The 14,197-nt window shown below is 56.9% G+C and overlaps 1 protein-coding gene across 2 annotated transcripts in view; it reads right to left on the reverse strand.

Annotated features, from left to right (window-relative positions):
- The window catches only part of Synj2 (synaptojanin 2), an 87,034-nt gene that overhangs the window by 48,816 nt on the left and 24,021 nt on the right, over positions 1 to 14,197 (reverse strand). For both annotated transcript variants that reach the window (XM_027939457.2, XM_027939459.2), the window contains exons 2-4: positions 12,801 to 12,887; positions 3,907 to 4,177; positions 661 to 886 (exon numbers count right to left, since the gene is read on the reverse strand). In XM_027939457.2, coding sequence (XP_027795258.2) covers positions 661 to 886; positions 3,907 to 4,177; positions 12,801 to 12,887 — 584 coding nt within the window. The remainder of the gene's footprint in view (positions 1 to 660; positions 887 to 3,906; positions 4,178 to 12,800; positions 12,888 to 14,197) is intronic.

Here is a 14,197-nt window from a genome sequence, read left to right on the forward strand (position 1 = left end):
AGCTCAGTTGGTAGAGTGCTTGCCTCACATGCACAAAGTCCTGGGTTCAATCCCCAGCACCACACACACACAAAAAAAAAGTTAGAAAAACAATCAGTCCACCATCTTTTTGAGATGGACACCATTACCCTAAGTACTGTATGAAGACACAATTGGTGTGAATATACTTTGTATACAACCAGAGATATGAGAAATTGTGCTCTATATGTGTAATATAAATTCTAATGCATTCTGCTGTCATATATAACAAATTAGAATAAAAACTAATAAAAAAAGAATAACAATCAGTTGCTTCTCTTCCTCCTCTTGTACTGATCTACTTTTTTTCCTACAAACTTTTTTCAACCCCTATTGGCTCATCTGTCAGCTGCTCCCTGAATAAACTGGCCACAGCAAACATTCCCAATTGCTTTTAGTTAAAAACACCCGAGGTAAGCAACATTTCCCCAGCAGGAGATGTGAACCAAGAGGAAGAGACAGACCATGCAAACCAGAGGCCACATTTTCATGCAGAGTTCCAATGTCACAGATACAGAGAGAAGTCATGATCAGAACCAGCTCAACTGCATCAGGGCTGCTTGTGTCCCCAGGAGAAACATGTTTGCATGAGCTGTGTGACTCTGAACCACCTGGTGTCACGGGTGGGCCCCTGGCACTGACCTGCTCTGTCTCCACGAAGTTGGACACGTGGCCATCGTCGTTCACGCCTCGAGTGTGGAAGCGAGCGCCGGCACGCTCACAGCTGATGCGGGAGATGAGGCAGGCCTTGGCCTGCTTGTGTGACGCGTACACTGTGCGGATGGCCACCACCCCACAGATGACCTTCAGGAGCCAGTCACAGCAGCTCACCTGGTGCTGCCTCAGGGGCACGTGCAATAGTTGGTTCCTGCAAAACACAGCCCCACACCAATTCTGGTCACCCGGCAGCCTCCAGCAAGCATGGCACCCAAAGCAGGTGTGGTGACACACCCATGGGGCCTGGCTTCCAGCTCAGGAGGAGGCGGTGTGCTCTGTGCCCATGTGAACTGGGGGTGTACAGACCCAGGGAGCTCATGTGCCTCAGACCGACCCCAGACGGAGGCCCACTGTGTCACACACAGGAGAAAGAAGCAAGAAGACCTCTCCCAAAGGGACCACTGCGTGGACAGTGTCAGCAAAGGGCAGCAGAGCTGGGTGTGAGCCAGTCGGGCACCATGCAGGGACTTCACAGGGGCCTCAGGGTCAATCGCGGCCACCACATGTTTTGAATAGAAGCCCATCAGCAAAGAATTTAATCACACGTTTGGATTAAATCATAATTATGGTAATGACAAATGATAAAAATAGTCATGAATTCATGCACACTGATCTAGATGTTATACAAACAGGCACAGGAACTACCGTGGGCATATGAAGTAAAAAATGGTGAAAATAAAACTTCACAAGGTTCTCCCCACACTGGGAGGATTCTTCTGGGCTCTGGAGTCCAAGGTGATGAAGCCAGGCGCGTGCTCTGGGATGGGCTAAGGCACCACAGCCTTGAAATGACCCCACGTGAGAGGTGTTGTCAGAAACCCCTTTTACAGATAAAGAAACTGAGACACAAGAAGTGAAGCACTTGCCCGCGGTCACGGGGTCACCGAGCAGTGGGTGGCCAGGGGTTCCTACAGCCCCTCTTGGGGAAGACCCCGCACCTACATACGGACACACGCCCTCCCCTCCCCTGGCCACCTGGCTCCCCTACACCCAGGAGACCTGGCAGTGCCGTTCGGAGGCCTGTCCCCAGGGGACTCCCTCTGACGGGTCTGGAGTAAATCAAGGTCACAATAACCTACTTGTTTAAAAAAGGCAACCTGATTCCTGCCCTGGAGCCTTCCTCAAAACAGCCCAGCGCAGCGTTCTCACTGTTGGAAATCCGTGCTGTGAGCTGTGGCGGATCTCGGGAGGCTTCTGGAAGGCCCCTCCTCGAAGGGCCCACTTCCTCAACTGTGACCATGGTCACTTTCACCTGCAGGGAACGTGGCCTGCTTCTGCCCCCATTGAGCTCCTCTGCGTGAAAACCAGTGACCACAGAGTGTGACTGTACGGAAAGAGGCCTCCCTCTTCTGAGTCACTTGCTAAATTTCAGATGATAAACCACTGTGGCGGCAGAAGCAGGCTCTAGATTTCAGAGCCAGCTAGTCACGGGGGCAGGGGAGGAGGCTCTTGGCAAATGCATGACTTGGAATAATCTGTTTCTAGAGATGCCGCCTGGCCCTCTGGGGAGGGGAGCTCAAATCCAGGAGGAGGAGGGCCACCTCTGTAAGGGAAACAGCTCTGTGCCTCCTGCCAGGACGTAACTGTGGGGAAGCAAAGCCTCAGAGGCTGCACCATAGCAAGGCAGGGAGAGGTGACAGGCCTGTGGTCACTCTGCCAGTGACTCAGTACGAGCAGTTTGTGGGCCCCTCCCTCAGCTCCCATACCAGGTCCCAGAGTGGGCACCAGGCGCCCTGCACAGTTGCTTCCTCCTCACCAACTGCAGATCTAGTATGAGTCCACTTCAAAAAGGGGCACCCCGGGAACCTCCCCTCCCCAAGACCTCTCTCTGCTCAACTTCACCTGTCTCCTCTTTATCTGAGTGGTGTTGTGTCCCTCATATCTCCAGCCCCCGAGCTGGCATTTAAATAAGTGCTAGGGCAAGACAACCCAGAGTTCTCCTACGGGCTCCCAGGAGTCCTGCCTCTGCTCCTGACAGTCTTCAAAGCCTCATCATGCACAGCCTGCAGCTCGGCTGCCTAAGGGACACATGCTGTCCCTGCAAAATGGAGCCAACCACTCACAGCCACGCTGATCCCTGAGCCCGCTGCTGGGCCTGTGTCTGCAGACCACGGTGGGCGGCTGGCTGGAAACGTGGGAGGAATCTCGGACCCAGTGCAGACCTGTGCACCAGAATCTGCATCTTAACAAGACCGGCAGGAGATTCACAAGTGCTTGAAGTGTGAGCCCCACAGCAGAGAAGTGAAACTCCACTCTAGCAGAGAATCAAGCAACATGTGGGGCAGGCGCAGTGGGAGGACACAGGGACACAGCGAAGGCCCTTTTCTCAACAGAAGGCAAGAATTCATGAGTGGGGAGCCGAGGCTCCAGGGAAAGACCTCTGATGGCCCTGTGTGGGCAAAGGGGAAGGCCCAGGGAGAGGGAACGGCCTCATCAGCCCTGTCCCAGGGCTGGGAAAACCAGTGCAGCCCCATGGGGGGTGCTGGGACCCCCACACTTCACACAGACCAGCTCCTGGGAACAGACGCTGCAGCACAACCCCCACCCACCAGTGCTCTGCCCTGCCTCTCGCCCATCTCAGGGAAGAGCATCAGCAATGGCCCAAGCCCTACGCAATCACTGCCCCTTGGCTTCTCTGCAGGACGTGGCGGGGTTGTGACCCCGGGGTCAGGAGGCTTAACTGTGCACAGAGTAGATGCCAAATGATCCCCCCGACAGAAACCCAGCCCACCCTGCTTGGTCACATCCCTGCAAGGCTCCTTGGGCAAGATGCTCAGTTTCCCTGCTGGCCAGAGCTGGTTTAGCTTTGTGATGACCAGTTTGGGGTCTAGAGCCAGAATGCCTGGGTTCAAATCCTGGCTCTGCCACACACCAGGTGTGTGAAGTTTAGCAAATCCCCCCTGCCCGCTTGTTCACGCCTCAGTCTCCCTCTCTGTAAATGGGGTCACAGACCCTTCTTCAGAGAGCATGAGGATTCTGAGTTAGTATCTACACAGGGCCACCTGAACCCCTTCCCCAAGCATGCCGGGCAGGCGGGATTCAGTTTACTTTGCTCCTCACTGGGCAGAGTGGGCATGGATCTCAACCCTCAGCCTCCAGAAGTGACCCCAAAATCCTGGGGCTGGTGCAAGGTGGGCTCAAGGACTCAGGTGCCAGGCAGAGTCCCCTCACCAGAAGAAGGAGCTCCCCCACTCAGAACTGTCGTCACCCTGCTTCTGCGCCCGCACAGTCAGGTCAAAGCGGGAGCCGTCGTTGGGCCAGGCGAAGTAGAACACGCCCGAGCTGAGGATCTTCCTCAAGGCCAGCAGCCGGTCCTCCTCCTTGGCCTCCTCCTGGAGAGGGTAAAAATCCGTGGCCGTGATTTTGAAGATTTCTGCGTCTGGAATTCTGCCCACCGACGTGCAGCCTGTCACCAACACCAGGAAGCTCAGGGAAGTGCCACCTGGAAGGGAAGTCAGGCAGGAGAGCTGAAGGGCTCATCGAGTACTCACCGTCCGTCCCAGGGCGCTCCTAGAGCTGTCCCCAAGCCTGCGCATCCCTGCCCAGCAGCACAGTGAACCTGGCAGTGAGCGCCTTGGAGACGTGGAGGCCCTGCTTGAACAGACCCTCCGGGTGGTTCTGTACCTAGAGCCTTCCAGACCCCAGTCCTCCGCCATGTCTGACCTGCAGCCCTCCAAGCTCCTCCCCACACCCCTGGCCACTGCCTCGACTTGGACCTAGCCCGTCAGTCCCGCGCAGCTGTCTCAGCCCTGTCCGATGGCAGACATGAGCCCCCCCATGGCTCCCACTGTCCGCCAGGACTGACATGGAAGCCCTTCCTGAGGTGCTCTTGTTCTGCCCCTGCCCCCTCCTGTCCTGCCCCACAGGTGGGTGGACACACCCAGGCCTGCTGCTCTCAAACGTGCACACCTGATCCACCCTGTGCTTTGCCCAGACGTCCCACGGCCGCCCACCCAGCAAGATCGCCCTCCCCCTCAGCTCCCAGCCCCTCTGCCCCCCAGCAGGGCTCAATCTCAGCACAGGCCTCCCACGTGCTTCTGCCCCCTGCCCCCACCAGGCCGACTCCTCCTCCATCTCCAGGAAGTCCACTGGGCCCCCCAAGACAGGGTAGGGTCCCTCCATAGGCCAGCAGCTCCCTGTCAGCACTAGGCACACAGAGCTGATGGCCTGGTCCCGCCCGAGTCTCTCAGCCGAGGGGTTCCTCTGGGTAGGGCTCTGTGGCACTGGTGACTCCCAGCACACAGGTGCCTGGCGAACACTCCTAAGAGGTTCCTGTCCTGCCTCCCACACCACGCGCCCTCTCGGGGCCAGCCACTGTTCTATGCCCTCACCCCTCAGCTGCTTCCCTACATCCTGTGCAAATCAGGGATGGGTGGCAATGCTGTGCCCCAGGGACAGTGGAACACTGCCCCCATCAAAGGACAGAGCCCAGGAGACAACCTTTGGCCCAGAGGACCCTTCCCACCCCCCTGAGCTCTCAGGAATCCCTACCAGCAAGACCTCTTCCCCATGGCCAGTGGCCACTGTCTAGAAGATGGACCCTGATGTCTGCAGCTCACGGCATGGGAACCATGCTGGCCCCAACAGTGTTCCCTGGTGAGCAGGTCCTGGTGCACCACAGGGGTAGGGCACCCACAGGCAGGTCACCGGCCCCTCTGACTGCTCCCACTCCCACCACCAGCAATCCACTGAGGAACATCCAGAGCACCAGGGACGTTATTCTGTGGACAGTGACGGGCAGGTGTGGGGTGCTGTGAGTGTCTGTGTGTCTCAACAGGACAGGGGGCGTTTAGGTGGGACTGATATCCTCAGGTCTCAGCCCTAAAGACGCAGTCCCACAGCTCGGCTGCAGAGTCTCCTGACCTGGCCAAGGAAGCCTCTGTGGTCTAGCTGAGGAGTGGCTCAGGAAGAGGCATGGAAAATTCTGCCTTCCATCCCACCCTCCGAGACAGGAAGTGGATTTCTAGCCCACGCCCTCGGCAGCCTCTGCGTGGGGGCTGAGTCCCTGGCACGAGTCCCAGGCTGTTGCGGAGGCAGCCAGCAGCTCCTGGCAGGCCGGTGGCCTGGGGGAGGCTCGGGGGGGCTCTTAAGAAGAATGCCACCAGAGAATTCGGCTCCTGAGTCCTGGGTGAGGGGCTCGAGGGGAACAGGTGGGTGAGAGCCACCGCTGGTGAACAGTTAATACTTAGGACAGCACCAACAAGCACCAAGCACCAAGCACTAGTTCTTCCTGCACATTGACTTGATCTCTCGACAACCCAGCAGGGGTACATCATCACAGAGAGGGAAATGGAGACACAGGGAAGTTAAGTGACCTATCCACGTGACAGGGTTCCAAACCACTTTCTGGCTGCACCTCCAGGGCAAGTTGCTCCAGCCCAGCCTGGCTCCAGAGCGGAGTCCCTTCCCTCTCTGCAGGTATCAGCACCAATCTTCCTCCCAATGCTCTTTCAGGGCCACCATCACCATTTCACACACGAGTGACTGTCCCCAGAGCTGCTGGAATGCAGCCCCAATACACTGGTCTAGATAGGAACCTAGATTGCAAAGGTATGGTCAGCTTAGACCCAGGTGCTGTCTGGCCCTGGAGTCCAGTGGTATCTGTGGCTATACTCTTGGAGAAAGTGTGGCCACCAGCGGGCCCCCTGTAAACTGCCTGTGTCACCCTGATGTCCCCATACTGAAATACAAGGTGGTGGGATGAGGCCGTGACACCTCTGGGAGATGTCACAGCAGCAGAGTCCTCTACAAGGGTCAGTGCCCTCATTGAGGAGCTCCAAGGAGCTCCCTGGCCCCACCCACCTGATGACACCGAAATGGCGCCATCTTGAACCAGCTCCTCACCACAGACTCCACACCTTGACCCTGGGCTTGAGCCTCCACAGCTCGGCTCCCTCTAGGGACCTTGGCCCTGGAGGCCTGACCAGTGAACAAGCTGACAGCACAAGTCACCTTCTGTTTAGCATGGAGATCCCAGTGTAGTCTGCATATTGACAGGGACAATGACGAAAGCCCCACGGCCCTCTTGAGCAGTGTCCCGTGGAATCCGGAGACTGGATACCTGTCGCCATCTATTATTTAAGGAACACGCGGACAAGCTCTTCCCGAACAGGTGGAATTTCGAGCCACATTTCCATCCCGCCCTGTGGAGTTTCAGCCTACCACAGCACAGCTGCGCTTCTCTGTTTTATTTCTTTTTTGTGCTTCTGTGTTTCCGTGGGTCACACCATCGCACCATGCAGGATTCTGTTCCTACACTCAGTGTTTGGAAGAGCGTTTTCTGGCTCATCATTGGGGTTACGTTTAGTGCCCAACTGGTTCAACAACGTAAACAGTACAGAGTCAATAAAACATTTGGTCAGATAATTATGTAACAAAAAAGTAAAACTGTGTTAGGAAGGCATCTCAATGCCACGGGCACACATTATTTCTTAATGCAACGAAAGCAGATTCTGCACCACTTCTAATTCTGCTTTTCTCTTTGTAGCTGTAAACATGATGCACATTTGTTTGTGTTCATAGACGGGAACAGAAAGAACCTCATTATAGAAGTGCCACTCAATTCAGAGTCCTCCTAAGTCAGGACTAAAAAACAACATGACAGGGTCCTATCACAAAATGACCACCACTGCTGTCAGCTGTCAGCCACAGCCCCCAAGTCCTCCTTCACTGCTGTGGGGAGCCGTCCCGTGGCCATCCCCTGACTTGCAAGTCAAGCTTTACCTCAACACTGCTGACAGTGAAGTTCTCCACTTCTGTGTGGCATCCCAGAGTTCGTCCCTCTGGGCCAGCACCCAGGAAGGTGCCTTTCCCCCTACCATGAAGGAAAGATGACTGTGGGGGCGTGCGGGCAGTGAGGACACGAGACCTGCCCTCCGCGTGGGCACATTCTTGCACAAAGCAGTTACAGGGAAGAGTCAAGGATCTGGGAATTGTCTTGCTCAGAGTCCCTGTGGCTGCGCAGGGACCCAGACCTGGGCCTCTGGGCCTCTCCAGAAGGCTCCCTCCCTTCCAGGAGGTTCCACCCGGCACACGTGGCTTCCTCTGTCTTCCACTCTGTCCCTCCCTATATATATACATATATTTATTATATTTTGAACCCAGGGCCGCTTAACCCCTGAGCCACATCCCCAGCCCTTTTTATTCCTTATTTGAAGACAGGGTCTTGCTAAGTTGCTTAGGGCCTTGCTAAGTTGCTGAGGCTGGCTGTGAACTCACGATCTTCCTGCCTCCGACTCCCAAGCCACTGGGATGACAGTGGCATGTGCCACTGCGCCCAGCTGTCCTTCCCAATCTTGTTTGACAGCCCTTGTCTGTGCTCCATGTATCACAGATTTTAAGGAAATGTCTGGGTTCAAGCCCAGCACAGATGGGAGGCAATGCCCCTCCCACCTGTCCGTGCAGCATTGGCCAGTGACCCCCACAGAGGTGTCCCTGGAGGCCAGCAAGACCTGTGGGATTGACCCGCCTCTGGTGTGAGGCCCCTCCTCAGGGTCACCCTGGCCCAGGATCTGGGCGGTGCTTTTGTGAGACAGGGTCAATTTTCTGACAACCCAGAAGCACACTAAGCCTGAGGAGGTCGCGGAAGTGTCAGCGGAGGCTGAGACAGTGGCTTACAGCAGCAAGGATCTTGTAGCAAGGGAGGACTCAAACTCTGGGCTCTGCCCCTCCAGGGCCCTGTGGGGCCAGTCTCCTGCCCTGTCTGGGCCTCAGGAAGGGTGCACCAGGTGGCCTCCGGGTCCCTTCCAGGCTGAACACTCCAGTCCCTTGGCTTGGGCCAAAGAAAGACCACACAGGAGCCAGCCTGAGGCGAGGGAAAGATGAGAGTGGGCAACGGGCCAGAAAGGGACGGGGACATCCGCCCACAGGAGGGCAGAGGCTCGTGTGTGCCTACGGCCTGCAGCAGCAGAGCTGGAGGGGTGGGGGCAACGACCTCGCCATGTCACTTGTGGGGGCAAAGGATCTGGTGGGAAGACACCACGAGTCCTGGAGAGACGGGGTGGCCTCAGCACAGCAGGGCGCGTGCCAGGGCCACCCAACTGCAACCTGCATGATGGGCGGCAAGCTGCACGTCACATAGGTGTTACCACAATAAGAGCTTAAAATAACCCAGCTGGGGGCCCTGGTGCCCGCCAGTCATCCCGCGGCTGAGCGAGGAGGATCTCAAGTTCAAGACAAGCCTCCAAATAAAAAATAAAAAGGACTATGGATGTAGCTCAGTGGTGAAGCACCCTGGGTTTAATCCCCAGTACCAAAAAACCCCGAAACCACAACATCAGCTAAGAGACGCCCTCCCCCAACAGGACTGCCTTCAAAACCAGCTCTAAGTTCGAAACTGGCCAATTTCCCAGACCCTGCAGTACCAGGGTCTGTGTGTCAACGTGTCAACCACTGGTGGCCACCTGTCACCAGACCACGGGATAAAGATGGGGCCTGTGCAGACATATGTCCTGCTATCAGGACAGCCCTAGCCTCCTGGTCCCCCTTGGTGGCCTTCGTCACGCAGGCCCAGACTGAGTTCCCTGGCCACATCCATACCAACCCCTCCCCTGTCCTCTGCCTCCCCAGGCCACACACACTGGGGCCTCTGAGGACTTGGACGTCCAGGCTCTCTCCACCAGTGCAGCGAGGACCTTCGCCCAGATGGGGCCTGAGCTGCGCTGATCTAACGGCTCAGGGTCCTAAGGTCTCCAGCCCCTCCCCCCTTGCCTCTGAGGAGTGCAAAGGGGCACCCACAGCACTTTGCAGGAGCCGCGTCCCCTGGCCAGTGGCTCGTGTTTCCACCTCTATGGGGGGAGCCTGAAGTCGGCCATGGCCAGCGCAGTCACCACGGAGGTTGGCAAACCCTGCCCCCCAGAGTGCTCCCCTGCCATGGACGTAATACTGAAATAAATCATTCTAAGTCACAAAGGCCGTCCATTTCAGAACGCTGCAAAACCCGAATCTCAAAAGACCAAAGGCCCAAACTTCCCTCTCCTGAGAAGCTTCAGTCTGAAGTGACTAGACTTGGAAATCAGTTGTCAGCAGCCTACAGGTGACAACCCAAGGAGTCCTCCCCTCCAGACCTCCTAGAGACCGAGGAAGGAAACAGCAGAGCTTTCCAGGACGCAGGGGGGACACAGGCTTCTCCCATCAGCCTCAGGACAGCCACTGTCCCAGGCCCCTTCACAGACTTCTATGGCCAGCCTTAATGTTTAAAGAACATCCCAAAGTTTTCAAGACTTCCATGTTCATCCCCTCATGAAGAGCTCTTAAGAACTGTGTCGGATAGAGAGGAGTCTCCCTGGTTTTACCGATGGGGAAACAGCCCTGGGGAAATTAAATGAATGCAGAAAGCCAGCTGTAAAGTTGGACCTGGAAGGCAGGAGGGCTGTCTGGTGGAGAATTCATAGGGCTGTTATGTACAGATTCACAGGTCGTGCACTGCACAGTCCAGGAGACACAATTCATTACAGACTGGGATTTGAACAGAGCCCCTTGAACTGTGAAATAGGAAGATCTTGAGGGCTTGGGTTAAAGAGGAATTAAATCCCTAAAATCGCTGGGATAAATTCTTCATTCTGCTGTACTTAATTTCTATGCTTTGCAGTCTATATATCCGGTAGCCTAACACCCTGGCTAATCATGAGACAGCTCTTTTTTGCTGGCATTTCAGGGAGGAAGCCTCTTTCTTTTGTTCAGAAGACCTCAGCCTCAGGGTCCACAGGGAAGCCCCACCTGATGTCATCTCGGTGGTCACCAAAAGTTGGACTTTCACTCCATGAGGCCCTACGCACTCCATGGGTGAAGGGAACATCAAGGCCAAGCCAGACCCCAGTCCAGCCACAGCGGGTTCCCTCTAGCCTTCACGGTGCAGGGGGCTTCTCAGGGGTCCCAAGAACACTCTGCAGTGTGCAGAAAGCGGGCCAAAGGATCCTGGCCTTCCCACAGCCTCTCGTCTTCACCACTCACAGGCAGCTGGAGGAGCCCAGCACGGGCGGGGCTCAGGGCTGGCAGCCGGTGGCCTGGGGACTCGGAGATGGGGCGGGGAGTGCCTGGGGGGAGCGCAAGGCCAGCCTGGCCACAATGGGGGCCGTGTCTCAGACAAAGAAATGGGGCTGGGATCTGATGGCCTCACCCAGGTGGGCATGCGCAGCTGGGCTGATCCGCCCTGGCTCGCCTACAGGCTGTGTCCACTCACTCCTGGGGACACCAGCTGGGGAAGAGACAAGGGCCTGGCCGGCAGCTGGGAGTCCGTCACCTCCCTCTACACTCCACACCGCAGAAGTCCCTGCGGCAGCCCCTGGGGACCCACAGACGCCCTGGCTGGCTCTGAGGGGACTTTTTTGGGACTGGAGCTGCCACCCTTCTCCTTTGGACCAATTCCTGACAGTGGACCTAGACCACAGGGAAGGAAAACTGGCCATTCCCTGGAGGGAAAGGCTCTATGCTTCCTGTCCTCCCTGGATGTCCTGCCACCATTCCTTCCAGAAATGCAGATAGCTTGGTGGTGGGGACACCCCTGGTGCCACAAGGCCGGAGTTTAAAACCCAGGCCAGGGGTTGAGGATGGTGTGAACTTGAGCCAGTCACCCCACCTCCCTGAGTGCGAGTCCAAGTCAGATGCAAAAGGAATCATTCATGGAAAAAAAAAGGGGGGTGCCAACTGCCAGATGACAGTGAGCTATCTGGGGCACCCAGAAGTGACCCTGAGAAGAAAGGTGTCTTGACTAGATAAGGACAGGTTTCCAGAGCTTCCCTTTCTGCATGTGCAGAGTGGGAGGGTAACCAGGCCGGCCTCCTCGGCCCAGGGCAGGAAAGCACCCGTCAGGGTCTGTAGTCCCCCAGCACCACTGTGGAGGGCAAGGGCCTCGTCACTGCAGAGAGAAACACCCGCCCGAGCCCTCGGAGGCTGCGGGCTCTCATGCAGAAGGCTGGAGGCAGCTGGAGGGGGCTGCAGCCCAGCGAGCTGCTCCCTCTAGGTAGGTGGCTCAACCTTCTGCGCCTGTTTCCTTCCCTGTCCACGGGGACAGAGACACGTCCTCACACCGGCTTATCTTCAGGACTGCCTGGGTGAACCGTGGCTGACCCCTGGCACAAAGCAGCCCTTACCAAGTGCAGTTTGTCACGTGACTCCTGACTGCTTCCTCGGGGGCTCCTATTTGAAAATGACGATGTGATCCTCACAGCGCAGAGAGGAACACCCCACGGCAGGAAGGAGCCAGAAAGGGGGGGCGGGCACAGGCACCCTGTTTTCAGCTTTAGAAGCCCTGGGTCTCTAACGACAGAGGCTGTGCGTGCTGCAGACAAGTTTCACATACCGGTTCCAAAACAGCCAAGGCCCGAGGCTGGACAAGCCATGGCCATTCTCATTTCTGCCAAGTAGGAGGCTTGGCCCAGAGGCTGCTGGAATGTCCACGGCCGGGTCGCTGATGACCCAGGGTGGGAAGGACACAAAGTGCATGGGCCAGAGGGAGGAGGAAGGAAAGGGGGGCTGCAGACTCCCAGGGGCCCCAGGCCGCAGGCTGCAGGAGACACAGAAGGGCTCAGCCCTGAGTCTCACCCAAGCAAGGGTGCCCACTGCCGCCCACCAGCTCTCCTCCCTCTGGCCAGGCCAAGCTGCCATGTTCAAGTGCAGTCTCCTTTCCTCTCCCCACAACCACTCCCACTCTCGGCCTTGGGCTGCAGGTCTCAGAGTCTCCTCTCTCCCGGCCACCAACCCCCAGTCCAGCCCCTCCTGCCTCCATACACCCAGGGAGCCCGGCCACCATGCAGAGTCTCGGGCATCTGCCTGCTCGCCGGTCCTCGTCCACCCACCTGGGCCCAGCCAGAGGCAGACCAATGACCCCTGCAGCACCAGCCCCGGCCACCTTTGGGGAAAACTTAGGTCCTGGGGAGAACAGTGGAGGGGCGCCTTCCTGGTACCAGGGCTGGGCGCCCCATCCTCCGCCCAGGCAGGTACCAACTGGGCTACTGTCACCTTGAGTGATCAAACTGAATGCCCCACCCCGCTGCCTCCCCAAGAAGGCAAGAGCCACCGTGCCCCCGCGTGGAGGCCCGACGGTGCTGTGGCCAGGGGACACTCACCAGATTTCACCCTGAGCTCCCCCAGGCAGCCGTACGCGTCCGTGAGCTTGCCATACTGTCCTTTAATGACTTCCTTCTCCTCCGGAGCTGGGGGGAAGCACAGGAGAGCAGACATCAGCGAGCGGCTCCTGCTCACGCCCCTTCATTCACACTGCGCCTGCCAATCTGCTCCCACCCACGCGAGAAGGAGCAGGCAGACAATGGCTGGGCCCCCAGCCGCCGCTGAGCGGCCAGGACGAACACTTTCCCAGGAAAGGCTGGTTCTCTGGAGGCGCTGGCAGCTTTCTGGGGGCTGGGGAGGTGGGATGAACCCCGGGGGCCAGTGGCTTGCAGCTGGGAGCAGGTGCCCTGCGCCTGGCCTGCCACCCCACCCCACCCCACCTCCACTGTGTCCTCTCAGTAATGAGTGAGACACTGGGACTGCTCCTGAGGTCTTTCCTTCCTGAGTGCCAGCATGGGGGCCTCATCCTGGAACTCCCCGAGGGCACTGCCTCCTCCCAGAGCTGTCCGAGCAGAGGAGCTTGGCACCCCAGGATGGCCCAGGATGGGGGCCAGTGAGTCGCAGCCAGCTGTGGCCTTTCCCGCAGGTGGTTGGCACTGTCAGTGCCCACGCAAAGGCACAGCCAAGTTGGAAGGCAGAAGAGGAAAGAAAATGACGAGGGAAGCCCCTTAGAAGCAGGGAGTGCTGACCTTCACAGGATGCCACAGACTCGACTTCATGCCAACGGTAGGGGCCTGAGGACCACTTCTCAGAACAGAACTTACGTGCATCAAACAAAATATCAACACACACGAATCCTGAAGAGCTTGCACTACGTGAAAGAAGCCAGGCATAATGACCTCTAAATATTCCGTTTATATGAAATGTCCAGAACAAGCAAATTTATAGAGACAGAAAGTAGTAATCCCAGTAGCTCGGGAGGCTAAGGCAGGAAGATCAAGGTTCAAAGCCAGCCTCAGCAAAAATTAGGTTTTACACAACCCAGTGAGACCCTGTCTCTAAATAAAAAATTCAAAATAGGGCTGGGGATGTGGCTCAGTGGTCGAGTGCCCCTGAGTTCAATCAAAAACAACAAAAAAGTGTCTTCTCAGTAGGGCATATCCCAGCCCCTTGGCACTTAGAAATACTAAACGGTGAAATCACCAACAAAAACATAAAACATGTACAAGAGGTGGCACTGACTGAGTCTCAACAAGGGCACTTGCTCACAGCATGAGACAGGACATGCTCCACCTCTGCCAGGAACATGTGTATCAGGTGCCCCAAACTGTCACCACGCTCACGTCCACACGACTACACAAACCCCACGAGTCTTGATCTTGGGGTTACGAACAAGTTTTTGAGAGCATGTGAGTTTACAAATATGGGATGTGCAAGTAACGAGGGTCCCCTGAAC

The sequence above is a fragment of the Marmota flaviventris genome, chromosome 6 (assembly GCF_047511675.1).
Source record: "Marmota flaviventris isolate mMarFla1 chromosome 6, mMarFla1.hap1, whole genome shotgun sequence".
Taxonomy (NCBI): Eukaryota; Metazoa; Chordata; class Mammalia; order Rodentia; family Sciuridae; genus Marmota; species Marmota flaviventris.